Genomic DNA, 13,375 nt, shown 5'->3' with positions numbered 1-13,375 from the left:
AAAATAATCTTTGAAAAAAACAAACAGAATAAACAGCAGTGTCTGTTGCTTGTCTTAACTCCTTATATAGCAGCAACAATCACATTTTAAGGACTATATGAATTGTCTTATGATAGAAGGACCACAATTCACTCATTACATTTATTAAGTGTAATACATGAAGTGATAAAAAAGGATATAAGAGAAGAGGAAAAAAAAGAAAAAGAGAGAAAGAGGTCATGATAGGGAAGAAGAGAAGAGAGACTGAATGACAGGCTGCTTTGTAATCGCAGGTGAAGAGAGTGTGGACTATAAAAATAGTGTGAATATGAGATCAGAGGAGAGATGTGCAAAGCGTGGGCTCTTAGCTTTCTTACCATGTTTGAACCTTTTTTGAACCAGGTGAGCGTGAGAGGAGGGTTTCCAGCCCATTTGCAGTTAAGGGTGACATCAGAGTCAACATCTACGGTTTTTGGCTGAGGCTCCACCAACAGGATCGGACCGACTGGAGACAGAAATAGTGAGTGAGAGATGTTCTTTGTTGTGTTTGAGTAATAATGCAAGAGGACTAAAGGGGAGAAGCTGCTCAGAGAGAAGAAGAAGAAAAAAAAAAAAGACAACACAACAATGGTGTGTTTTATCCCTCTGACTACAGACTTCAACGAGTGAAGTGGGCCACAAGTGATTGAACGAGGTGAGATGAGTAGGCTCTGACTCACAGTGAACGTCCACGAGGATGCTGACGTTGGTCTTTCCCACGGCGTTGAAAACCAGACAAGAGACGGGCTCGGTGAAGAAGGAGTGGTCGGCCTTGGTGGTGAACACGCTCTCCCTGGCGCCCTGCAGCACCACGCCACCTTTAGCCCACCTAGGGTTACAACACAGGGGATTATTCACACTGAAAAATATATATGTACACTGCCTGGAAAATGTGTGCCAATGCAACAAAAAATGGATACTTTTCATATATGTTCTCTATGGTTTTACATGCACATCCACACTTTAGTACAAATGGTGCAAAACCAAAAAGAAACTTTAAATTGCTGCCATAAGAATTGGCCCGGCGGCTGCTGCTTTAAAAAGGCCTAGCCAAAATGGAAAATGTCTTTATGTGAATGCGGACCTGTAGCCCATAATAGGAGGGTTGGCGTGAGCCTGGCAGGTGAAGGTGACTCTGTCCCCCTCCAGGACAGAGCGAGGCTCAATGGACAAGGTCACTGTTGGTTGATCTGTAAGGGGGAGAGAGAGAGCGAGAGAGAGAGAGAGAGAGAGAGAGAGAGAGAGAGAGAGAGAGAGAGAGAGAGAGAGAGAAAGAGAGAGAGGGAGACTCGTATAACACCAGCTTCACTTCATCTAACCTGCAGTATGCTGCAATCTGTAGGATAGTTTAATGCAAAATGGCTGCCATGCATTACTTAATAATAGCTGTAAAAACATTTAGCTGCTGGCAGATGTTATATATTTCAAAATAAGATCCCTTTCAAGTTGTCTGAACTGTAATACTACCAATTTATGTAGCAATATGATGGGTAATATAACCATATATGCTCATGATAATAGCACTATATTCTTAATAATGTGATAAGTGTTTAGCTTTTCCATATACACACATTTCATTGTGGTATCTCAATGTATTACAAAAAAATACTTGACTTGACTTAAAACCAGCTTTCCCCTCAATGTGTTGCCTATGAAGCCTGGTGCAGAGTAAGAGAGCGTGCTTACGGTGCACGTTGAGGGTCACAGTTGTGCTTTTGCCAGTGGGGACAGCCAGGTTGGTGGCCACACAGCTGTAGTTCCTCCCAGTGTCAGTGTCGATGGGATGGATGGGCAGGTAGCTGCGTGTGGTCACCCTCTTCCTGTCTTGGAGCACCTCCTGATGACGGTTACAGGACAGAGAGAGAGAGAGTGACAACACAGTCAAAAATGAGAGTAAAATGTTGTAGCTGTAAATAGCCTTCATGAAAGTGTGTGTGGGAGCATTATGTGGGGTTCTTTTTCAGACTTACGGTGCCACTGACAGCCCCGTCCACAGGCAGGCCATCTTTAAGCCACTCGATCATCGAGGGTGGTTTAGCCCCTCGGGACACGCAGCTGAGGTTGTAGGATTCCCCCGCATTCAGCAACACCTCCGGACCCCCGTCGATCACCGGGTCGTCCGGGGGGACTGGAGGGAGAGAGAGGGGAAGCGTTAGAAAAAAAACATATCATCTCTCTCACACATACATACGCAGGCGGATACGTGAAACACACAAAAAAAACCTACTGAGGACGGTGAGCTTGGCCCTCCTGGACCTCAGGGCGGCATCAGGGGCCTGGCACTCGTACAGGGAGTCATCAGACAGATCAGCTGACAGGATCTCCAGGTTGTACTGGCCCAGCTCCTGGACGCGCAGCACACGGTACCTGGGCCAGGCTGGGACACAAAAACAGACACAGGAGATAGAAAGTTAAACTATTGACAATCTGACTTTTTAGGATACATTATATACATCATCTTGTGTTAGAAAAAAGAGAAACAAAAGTTAAAAAAACATAATTTTTAACCTATCTACACTTTATTGAGTACAAATGACATACAAAATGTTACTTTTTTGCCATTGTGCTTGCTGTCCTTTGTGCTATTGCTTTAAAAGGTAAATTACGTTGCTGTATCTTTCATATTTAACCCTTTAAATACAAACTGCACATATGTCACAAGCCTCAGGATCCCCACATACCCCTGTGGTTTGCCCCAGAATTTGAAAAAACACACCACCGTGCTGTTTTTCACTGTTCATGCTGATTGGAAAACATCATATCTGTGTTACTCATGAGGGAAAAATGTGACTATTTTACAATAAAGCTGCGAGCAAAATGACACCGGAGAGACACGTGGCCAGACGAGGCGATGGATGTAAAGAAACAAAAAACACATGACCAAACAAACACGTTCACGCAGTTGCACAATGCACGCATGCAACGCAGCCTCTTCAGTCCTCCCTTTCCCTTCCCCCATCCGCCACACGGCCCAGCTGTGTCACTGCTGTACATTCTCGCCATTAGGTGGCATCCATGCTCTCTTTCACCAGCAGGGGGAAAAAGATGAATGCATTATGACAGCAACGTTTTAGAGGACTCAAATCGACTCGAGCCCGTGGTGCAGAATTCATGTTTGCTGGCCAGACGTCGATAGCATGTGAAACTCTCCGCTGCCGTTTCCATGTTGTGTGCGGCCTCCCGACTGAGCTTCGCCTGCTCTGCCTAACCTTGTGTGTCCTTGTTTCTGCATGCATGTGTGCATGTGAGTGTGTGTGTGCCTTGTGTATTCGTGCATTTGCATGTGAAATGTCGAGAGCGAGAAAGCGTATGAAAAGCCCAGAGAAAGAGGGAGGGGAAGGGGTTGGGGGGGGAGCAGAGGGACAGAGTCTCATATACACACACACACATGCACACACACACACACGCGCACACACACGCTGAGTGTATGTGTGCATGAAACGGCCAGTGTTCATTCACATGTTTTTTATTTAAAAGCTTTGGCTCGAAGCACTGGACCATTACAGTAACAATATGATTAAAAGAAGGGAGGGAGGAAAGGAGAGAGGGAGGGAGAGAACGAAAGATTGGTGAAAGGGGCAGATGAGGACGGAGAGGAGGAGAAAGAAGGGACAAGAGGGGTGGAAAGAAAGAGGGGAGCGCGAGCCGAGAGCGTGTCGAGCGAGGGGAAGGTAAGTGAGACAAGGTAGAGAAGTTAAAGGAAGATTAGGAGAGGGCTCGGCACAACGGGGGAGCAGCTGAGGAAAAAAGGAGAGCGAGAGGGAGAGAGAGGAACGAGGGATATTTAGACGAGGAGGTCCGAAAGGAATAGTGTGACACGCAAGAGAGGGGAGGAGAGGAGAGGAGAGGCTGTGTGTAAAAGATAAGAAGGGAAAAAGAGAAGAGAGAAGAAGGAGGGAAATAGAAAGAATTTGTAGGAGAAAAAGGAAGGCAAAGGAAAGGGGGAGGGATTGAAAAAATGCTAAGGCCCAAAGTCTGTGGAAAAGCAATAACAACGACAAGGCACCAGTATGTCACATATGATGCAGTACCCCTCTGGAACAGTCAGTTAAAAATATGCCCACTTGTTTTGGCCAGTAATTGCAGATAACCCCTTTTGGGCTAATCGGCGCACTTCTGAAAAGAGATGCATCATTCCTCCAAGTTTGTCAAAGCCAGACAAGCTGAGTCTTAGATGTTGTTGACAGACGGACAAGCGGGTTACTTAATAAATCAGACTGGAAATTTCATTACTGAGGGGACAAAAATGCAAAGAGGGAGAGAGAGAGAGGAGTAAGAGCAAAGACGTAGAAGGAGTAGGAGTTTGCCTTTCAATAAAAAATCAGATAATAGCGTCGGTATCACCCACCGCCGATACGACAGAGGTGATGATGCCATGCTCCTCCACCAACTTGAAGGGTGTCAGTCTGTAAAATGTGCCTTAGGGGAGCTTAGAAATTCCTCCCATCAAACATTTGATGACCGCGTGCAGAAGGTGGCCAAATTTAACATCAGCCTAAATAAGTGCGCAATTTGTCACAATCTGATGTGATGGGATAGCTGCTGCGGTAGTTAAGCTGTCTTTCAGTGGCATGACAGTAGCCTCTTACATCTCTTCAAAAACTGCTCGGCTGGCTCAATCTGGATGAAACTACAACGTTCACCGGCGAAAATATTTAGTCAGCATACATGAGCCACCGGGGTTACGTACACACAATGTCATACTAACACTGGGTAAGCGTGTCTAGTATCAATGTATGCTGGGAGAGAGTTCTGCTTGAATTCCATGTTCGTTTTCCAACGCTGGAAAACGAAGGAAATAACTGGAAAACACATCAAAATACATGCAAAATACTTCAAAATAACATAAGATTATGATTACTGTTGTGATGGCTATTCTGGCCCCATATTAAAGCTCAGCTATACTTTTTTGGTATCAGTGCAAGCTACAGTATTTTGCAGTCATTGTGCATTTTTACAGCTGGGTCAATGACTTTTTTGTGTCCATGTAGTTTAGTGAAATTTTAAAGAGGTTACAATTTAAAAATAAACATATGAATAACTTGGACACATTATTTTTTAGTGGACCCAGCACAAAATTTCTGCTTTTAATCCATTTTGAGAGAATATATTAGAGGATTATGGCAAAAATGTCTAAGTGGTGTAACCATAGAAAACTTTGTACCAATTAATTAAACTTGCTTTAAAACACTAATCAACTAATTTGGCATGATCTCACATTATAATGATTTTATATTAAATAAAGGGAATGTTATAAATATTAAATTTAATCTGGAAAATTTAGTATTACTTTTGGTTAAAAATGGTTAAAATGTCATTTCAAATTACATAAAACCAACAAAAATACAAAATGTACATTTTAACAAACCTGATGCTAAAGATTTTTTTGTATTGCTCATCTTGCCAACCCTTATTAGTCACTGACCCATGTGGAAAAGTTGCTCTTTCGACTGATTTCTCTGACTATGGTGATCCCCGGACTTTTCCTCTACTTCCAAAGGGGTTTAATGAAATGTCTTGTCATATATTAGATGGATGAGCCTCACAGAGCTGCTAGTGTGGCTGTAGACTGTTAAGGCTCCTCCACATAGGAGGCATTTCAGCTGTTTCTCAAGTATTGCACTGCTTTTCTTCTGCAGCCTGTGTGGACATTGTGTAAGTCTTGTTATCTTTCGTTAGGCATTTGCCGTGACTTTTACATCATCGCCCTAAAACCGAAAATATTTAGTGCAACCTATCCTTCCACAGAGTTTCAGTTTCGGTCTCAAGTGTGGGACACATTAAAAAGAGCGTGTGTCTTTGCAACCGTGGTGTGAACGAGGACCATGAAGGGCTCCAAAGGTCACCCGATTCACCAACATTTCAAGTTCAAATGTGCAGCACAGCAGCTTCAATCCAAAAGTATCAGAATCATGCTGGAAAAAGCACATCTTAGTCACATGCTGAATAGACTAAAGGAAGCCTGAGGAGGCTGTATGATGTCTCACCCCGCAGGTCCTCTCCGATGCCCAGAGCCAGGCCATCTTTGGTCCACTGAACAATGCCCGAGTAGTTGAAGACAACGCAGGACAGGATCACCCTCTGGCCCCGCACCACCGACTGGTCTGCCGGCTCCTGAGAGAACCTCGCTGTCCACACTGGAGGATGACAGACAGATGGAGAAGGAGGGGGGGGGAAGGGGGATTGGGAGAGAGACAGGAATAAGTTAGGGACTTTCTCACTCTTCCTGCACACACACATACATAGGGAAACTAGTGTAAAATTGCAGATATAGCATATTATTGCATCTGTGGCTTTATGGTTAATTGATTAAAAAACTGCATTCCCCCAGCTACAATGGTATGCCACAATTGCCATCTTTGATCGCGCGATGGCTTACGGCCATTAGCTGACCGCCGCCGAGGAGCGCGGGGCGGCGTGGAAAGACGGCGGCGTCTTAGATGAGGAAATCAGAACATAGTTAGAAAAGAAGAAGAGAAGGAAAGAAAGAAGAGGAAGAGGCGGTTAACGCTGACTCAGGAGAGAATAGTTGGAGAGATCAAACAGGCAACTTCAGCCCTAGGGTCTCTCACACCCCTTTTTCTTCTCGCTCCTCCACTTTTATTTCTTCTAAACTCTCTTAGGCCCTCCCTCTCTCTCTCGTCTCTCCTTCTCTTTCTGTTTCCCCCCGTCTTCATTCCTCCCTATGAGTCATCTCACAGGCTTCCACTCCCTAACCAAAACTACAGTGGCTGTCATTGTCTACTAGACTCCCTCTCTCTCCAGTCCGGCGTCCACTACCACAGCAGATAAACCAGTGGCGCGCCGGCCCACCGACCAACCAACTGTCTAATACGAAGAAAAAGAAGACCAAAAAAAACACCCTCCGCTATTGTTTGGCGCTGTTTGATGACAAGTTGTAATTAGCTGTCCCTTGAAGACATGACACCCGCATAATGGAGAGGAGAGGAGAGGCAATCGCTGAGGACGATTTGCACTTTAAAATTTTCTCTTTCGTCTCTCGCTTTTACATTTTTTCTCCCCTCTCCCACTTGTTATTTCGAAGAATCTCGTACAGTAGATCATTAACCCAATCCTGCATAGCACACCCCTCTCAACCCTCCTCCTCTTCCTCCTCTCCTTCTGTTCTCTCTCTATAATGTTGTATGTCCTTTACCCAAATTGCTTTGCTTCACTTCTCTGCTTTACCCCTCTATATGTATGCATCCCCACTCGCCTCCTTCACTTTGTACATCTATAATGCTGTCTATGAATGTCCTTTTTGCATGCACTGATTTCCCTCTACCTCTCCTTTTCCACAGTATGTATGCAACTCCTTCTTTCTATATACATATATAATGCTGTATATGTCCTTTTAGCCATAATGCTTTCTATTTCTGTGTTCCTCCTCCTCGCTGGTTGGAAGGGGGTTAGAGGCGGACTGTCACAACTCATTTATCACATTAAATATCAACCCTCCAGCACTTTCTCTCTCCCTCTCTTTCTCGTTTCCCCCCTCCGTTCAGTCATCTCTCTCCTCCCTCTCTCATTTTTTCCCTCAACTCCTTTTTCCTCACCTCCTACCATTCACATCTCTCCTTCTCACTTGTCCTCTCTCACTTTTTTATCACTTGCCCCCCCCCTCCAATCCTCCACCCTCCCCTTTTCCTTTACACTCCCTCTCTCATTCCCTCACACTTCTCCCTCAGAGCCCTCCAGCACTTTTCTGAAGGTTCCCATCTCTCTCACTTTTTTTTTTGTTTTTTTTTTCCGAAACAACTACCATATGCCTCTCCACCCCACCTCCTGCTTTCCCCAAAATGACCCTCTGTCCCTATTGCTCACGTTTTACCCTCCCTTTCGCATACACGGACATGCACTCTCCCCCTATCATGTCAGATTCGGTGTGATTTGCAAAGGTACAATATGCCTCATAATACAAAAGAACCCAGTCTTGCAAAAAAGATTTCTGTACCAATCAAAAACAATGGCTTCTGACAGTGCAGCGCATTAATATTCTGAAGATAAAGGAGATGAGCGAGGATACACGGTGAAAAGGGAATCAGATGCAGATGGAGCTCTGCAGCATGCATACCTAGGATAATTCAGTGCTGGAAAGGAAAAAACAACAACAAAAAAAACAATAGGGGCTCTTAATTTGCTCCCTGAGGAACACCCAAATGAACAGGATTAATGGAGTAAGATGAACAAACAAAACAACATAACAACACTGATTGGTTATGAAAAGTTGAGAAGCTAAATCATATCAAAGCAGTCACTAAGCCACACATCTTTGCTGTATAAAAGATTCATGTAAATACATACATCACCTTGCCTCAAATCTGAAGCTGATGCAGAAATGTGCTAATTATTAGGGCCCGACCTATATTGGATTTTTGGGGCCGATACTGATATTAGGAAATTGTAATAAATTCCGACATCGATATATTGGCCGATAATCTTATATATACAAAATATATACCAAACACAGTTTAAGAATAAACTTGGCATCAGTGCCCTGAAACAGTAAACTTCATTGGGAATTTTATATGTATATATTAAATTTGAATTAGGAATAGGATTAAATATAAATAAGATGCTGCCTATATATCTTTAAAAAACATATCGGCACATATTGGACAGCATAAACAGTGATACCGATTTATCTGTGATAGGCCAATATAGGCCGATAATATCGGTTGGAAAACTATGTCTGTATTGAGGTGAATGGGAAACTCCAAGTACTATCAAGCTATATAGTCCATGCATTTCTTCCAGTAGAATTAGGATCTAGCTAGTTCATTTGGCTTCTTTCAATGTGTGTTTTGGTGGCGCTTCTGAAAATGACAACATTAAGACCTAAATGCTTTGAAAACCTATTTTCTCAATCAGCCTCTAACTATACAGTCCATGATGAACACTCAGTTTTTGGTCAAAGTCAGTTGGCTATTTCTGATTTTTGGAAGTTTTCAGGAAGTTCTCTAAACCCAGATGACTTTTTCAGATTTCTTCTTTCAGAACAATCCAAAACTAAATCTGCAATGATTCGCTTGTAAATTACCCAAAGAATTAATCAATTATTAAAACAGTTTTCCCCATGTCAGTCAACAGTGTTTTTGCAAAACTTTAAACTGATTTTTGGCCACCTGGGTGCAAACAGACACACCAGACGTTACTGACGCATTATCATCTTACAGTTGCTTATTTAGACATCCAGCTAATACGGAACGACACAAGCATTTGTTTGGAGTTCTCTTCTGGGCAATAAATCTAATATTTGCATTCCTTTTAGCTCTGTTTTTGATCTCAGCTAGGGGAATATTTGGCTCCTAAGCTGCTAAATGTTTACCAGCTAGTCACTAACTTTGCCTGTTTGGAGCGTGAACCAAAATAATAGAGCTTCAGACTGGACGACCAAAATAATGAGCTGAAAGATGCTATAAAGGCTGCAGAGTCAGGTGATAACACACTGAGAGTCGGTTATTATGAGTGACCACTTTCATGTAAAAGAAGTCATGTGCTTTACATTGTAAATACTGTAAAGGAATATTAAATATAGCCATCTTAAGAGGTGCGTGATGCTTATTTTGTCAAGATTAGTTACACGAGATGTTCTGAGCCAAATGTAGCACGCTCATGTGACAGTGATGTAGTTGTATTTAAGGTAGAGAATTTATAATAAACAGGATATTCTGGGGAAAAAATAGCATTATAAACAAAAAGATCATTCTAGACAGTATAGATTTTTGCTTGAATTTCCAGTATGCACCTTAATTTGATGATCATTTTAATGCTAATTGCTGGAATGTAAAGTGTGGATTTATACCATCTTAAAAAGCATGAAAAGCCTTTTCTCAGATATACATGGGTGTAAAGAGAGTTTAGCTGGGTTTAAACTACCCCGCAAGCTCAACGGTAGCCTGAGGGCAAGCAAATCCTCTCCTCCACCACCTCAGATATGCAAGCTGGAGGTATTCCCTCAACTGCCTCAGTAAACCACAAACATAATACAAACTGAACACTCCTGAGCGGAGGCTACACAGTCTGGAGAGGAAAACACCCAGGCGAAGGCTAAGGACTGAAAACACTGACTCATTTAAACATGTGCTCATCGCCTTCTGATTTCCATATTACCCAGTTAACACTTGTCAACATGAGTGCATGCGCCTGTGAGTGTGTCTGTGTGTTTAAAGAAGGAAATCTACGCGCCGACAGCAGCCAGGGCAAAGCAAGAGTGTAATGCAAAGGGAGCTTGTATTCTTTCATTATGTGGGTTATGCTGCAGTGACAAATTTAGAGTGTGTCCTGATTTCTTTGAGTCACTGATCCCCAAGATACCACCGGGAGACTCCGAGCACCCCGTCCACAAGAAGACCACGGTCACAAAAAAAGCTGCGACCACGACCACACACACACACATGGACGCTCGCACACAAACAAAAGCAAGCGGCACAGATGACCTAACCTTCACCACATGGGCTAACCATTTCCTGTCAACACACACACAAACACAACCGCCCTAAAACCCCAAACATATAATCGACACGTACAGGCGGTTTCCTGAAACATGGATTACACCGCAACTCGGACTAAACCGTCAAAGCAGCGGAGCATCTCCATCTCCGTTGGGAACGGGTCTCAGTTCAGTCTAGGATTAAGTACAGCCCTATAGTCAAAGTTTCGGAAGGGGATTAGGATTAATCTGGGGCCGAGGACAACAGCCCCTGCGGATACTGTGACACCAACCTCGGCTTGTCAAAGCAGACACAAAGCCAAAGGCGAGCATGCACTGCCTCGCCGGGTGACTCACCGAAAGCATGGCCACACGCCGCCATAGCGAAGGAACCACCACCGAAATTTAGCCCGATAGCACCTCTCGCACCGTGCGATGGCGTTTTAATAGCAAGGTAATGGACCGTCAATTTGTTGCTGAGAAATTACTGAAAGGGTATATGCATGCAAAGATGTTTGGAGCTATTTTTAGTAAGTGTGCTGCTCATATGCCCTGCAACTCTTAATTTGCCACACACCCTGCTGTTAGGTGGTGAATGTCAGAGCTTCCTTTTCAGCGTTTAACTACCAGCTTTCTTCTCTCTGTGCGGGATAGGAGGGTGAGGTTGGTAAGTGATGCCACAGAGAGTTCTGGGAAAGGTTCACTGGTGGCATTCAAGCTTATTGAATCAAACGCCATTAAATAAAATGCCATTCGTACGGATTGTTATGTATCGATCTAATTATCTTTGTGTCTGGTCCCCTCCCCTGTACCCCTCTGTACCCCTCCAACAAAGTCCCCCTGCCTTCTTCTCCCTCGCTCCTCTCCAGCCAATCCTGCACTTCAGCTGGATCACAGACTTGCGTCACCATAGCAACAGCTGACGTGTAAAGTAACTGCCCAAAAAAAAAAGTTTTCTGTACAAGCGTGTCTGTGAACGCACACGCGTATGAGCATCTGGGTGTCTGATGAAACCCTCCCTTGTGCTCGGTACACCCATTTTTCAGGGAAAAAAAGCAACATTTTTTCAATGACCTCATCCTCCCTCCACCTATCCAATTAATAGACAGGCGGTCGCACTGGTCTCATTATTTCTCTCCTCTCCTCCCCAGCCCTCTCCAACTCTCCTCACTGTGTTAGTCAATCCGCTCCAAATTGATTTTGTTATCTGTCTAATTCCATATCGCCGCCGCGTGTGGCCGATGTGTTGGTGTTACGGAGGGGCTGCCTGAAAAATGAGATGCAGGAATAGGAGAACAAAGAGATGGCGAGGTCCACAGACAGCGCTGTGAAGTGTGATGGAGCAGGATGACATCATTGTTTCAGGAGAAAGTTGCTGCCATAGGAGTCATGCGGCACTGACTCACCCTCTCCCCTGTTTGCTGTATATGACTGTAAATACATCAAGGAGTCAAGTCTGTCAGTCAGTCTGCGCGCTGATGGACGGACTGATCTGTTTGTGTGTGTGTGTGTGTGTGTGTGTGTGTGTGTGTGTGTGTGTGTGTGTGTGTGCATGAGACCGATACAACTTTATTACTGGAGTCTTTTTAAGTTCCTCTTTCATTCAGAAAACTTCAACAAAGCATTTAAACTACGCTGCTTGTTAAAGCTCCTAAAAAGATGACTTGAAGATATGAGCAGCACTATGAATTGTGTATGTATACATGCACTATTGCATGTAACCTACATACATTTTTATGTATTTATGCATGGTGTATGCAATTCATACTGTTCATAATGTATGTAGGGCTGCAAATAGTTTATTTTCCCAATTTATTGATGAATGATTTCAAACTGCTAACTTTGTCCAATAGTTCAAAACTCTGATATTTGAATTCACATTAATATTTAACAAAGAAAAACGATGAATCTTTCTAGTTGAGAGAATGGAAATAGTCAATCTTTGGCATTGTTTTTCATCACAAAGAATCAAAACAATCCATTGATTATCAAAATTGCAATCACATTCTGTCAATACACACACCAATCAATCATTTCAGCTCTAAACTATTACCACGTACTTTATGAGTATTTCTCCATCGATTTATCAGGCTGTGGGAACTCTACCACCTGTGCCTGCCTTCTCTCAACAACATGGCCGCCTGGCCATAATAACCCGTCGCCATGGCGATGGCGCTATAGGAACCGACAAGAAACGTGGAAGGAGAGAGGCAGAGAGTGAAAGGAGGCGACCCACTGAGTGTGCTGACACCATGTCACTCAAACACAAAGGTGACTCCTGGAGGTGGGGACGGAGCACTGGGGGGAAGATTAGGGCCGAGGAGAGAAAGAGCCAGAAGGAGAAAAGAGACACAGACTCTTTCTTTTGTTTGCCGCATTGTCTGCCTGCTCACTCCCTTCCTCTGTCATCTTACCTTGCCGTCCTCCCCCTTACTAGCAGTCCGCGACCTCTCGCTTTCTCCCTCTCTTTTGTGGCCTTGCCCTTTTCTCATTCCCCATTCACTTCCTTTTGTCTGGGAGGCATCTACTTAGAAATGATCACTCCTCCTTCTTCCCTTCACCTACCATTTTATTCCCTTCCTGGGCACCAGTCTACCTTTTCCACCTCCGACTTGTATGCTCCTTTACTTTCTCTCCATCAGTCCTTCCCTCCATTACTATCAAAATGGTTGCTGTGGAAACAGGTTTATTTGGAAATGGCGGGAGGGGTAATTATACCTGCGTTTTTCCTGTCCATTTTAATACTGTAGGGTATATGAGAGCGCATCATGCACCCACATGCACACTGTAGTATGAAAATGAGTGTGCACACTAATTTCTATGAATGTGTGTGTGTGTGTGTGTGTGTGTGTGTGTGTGTGTGTGTTTGTGTGTGTGTGAGAGATTGCATGTGCAGCCAGAGCATGTGTGCATGGGTGTGTGTGT

The 13,375-nt window shown here is 43.8% G+C and overlaps 1 protein-coding gene across 1 annotated transcript in view; it reads right to left on the bottom strand.

Annotated features, from left to right (window-relative positions):
- The window catches only part of kirrel1a (kirre like nephrin family adhesion molecule 1a), a 31,589-nt gene that overhangs the window by 10,496 nt on the left and 7,718 nt on the right, over positions 1–13,375 (bottom strand). Inside the window, exons 2-8 of the mRNA XM_062444708.1 lie at positions 6,006–6,155; positions 2,246–2,395; positions 1,989–2,146; positions 1,705–1,855; positions 1,103–1,208; positions 699–847; positions 357–484 (exon numbers count right to left, since the gene is read on the bottom strand). Coding sequence (XP_062300692.1) covers positions 357–484; positions 699–847; positions 1,103–1,208; positions 1,705–1,855; positions 1,989–2,146; positions 2,246–2,395; positions 6,006–6,155 — 992 coding nt within the window. The remainder of the gene's footprint in view (positions 1–356; positions 485–698; positions 848–1,102; positions 1,209–1,704; positions 1,856–1,988; positions 2,147–2,245; positions 2,396–6,005; positions 6,156–13,375) is intronic.

Source organism: Scomber scombrus, chromosome 23, assembly GCF_963691925.1.
Source record: "Scomber scombrus chromosome 23, fScoSco1.1, whole genome shotgun sequence".
Lineage (NCBI taxonomy): Eukaryota > Metazoa > Chordata > Actinopteri > Scombriformes > Scombridae > Scomber > Scomber scombrus.
Note: the sequence above shows the minus strand (reverse complement) of the source record. Positions and strands in the feature narration are given on the sequence as shown.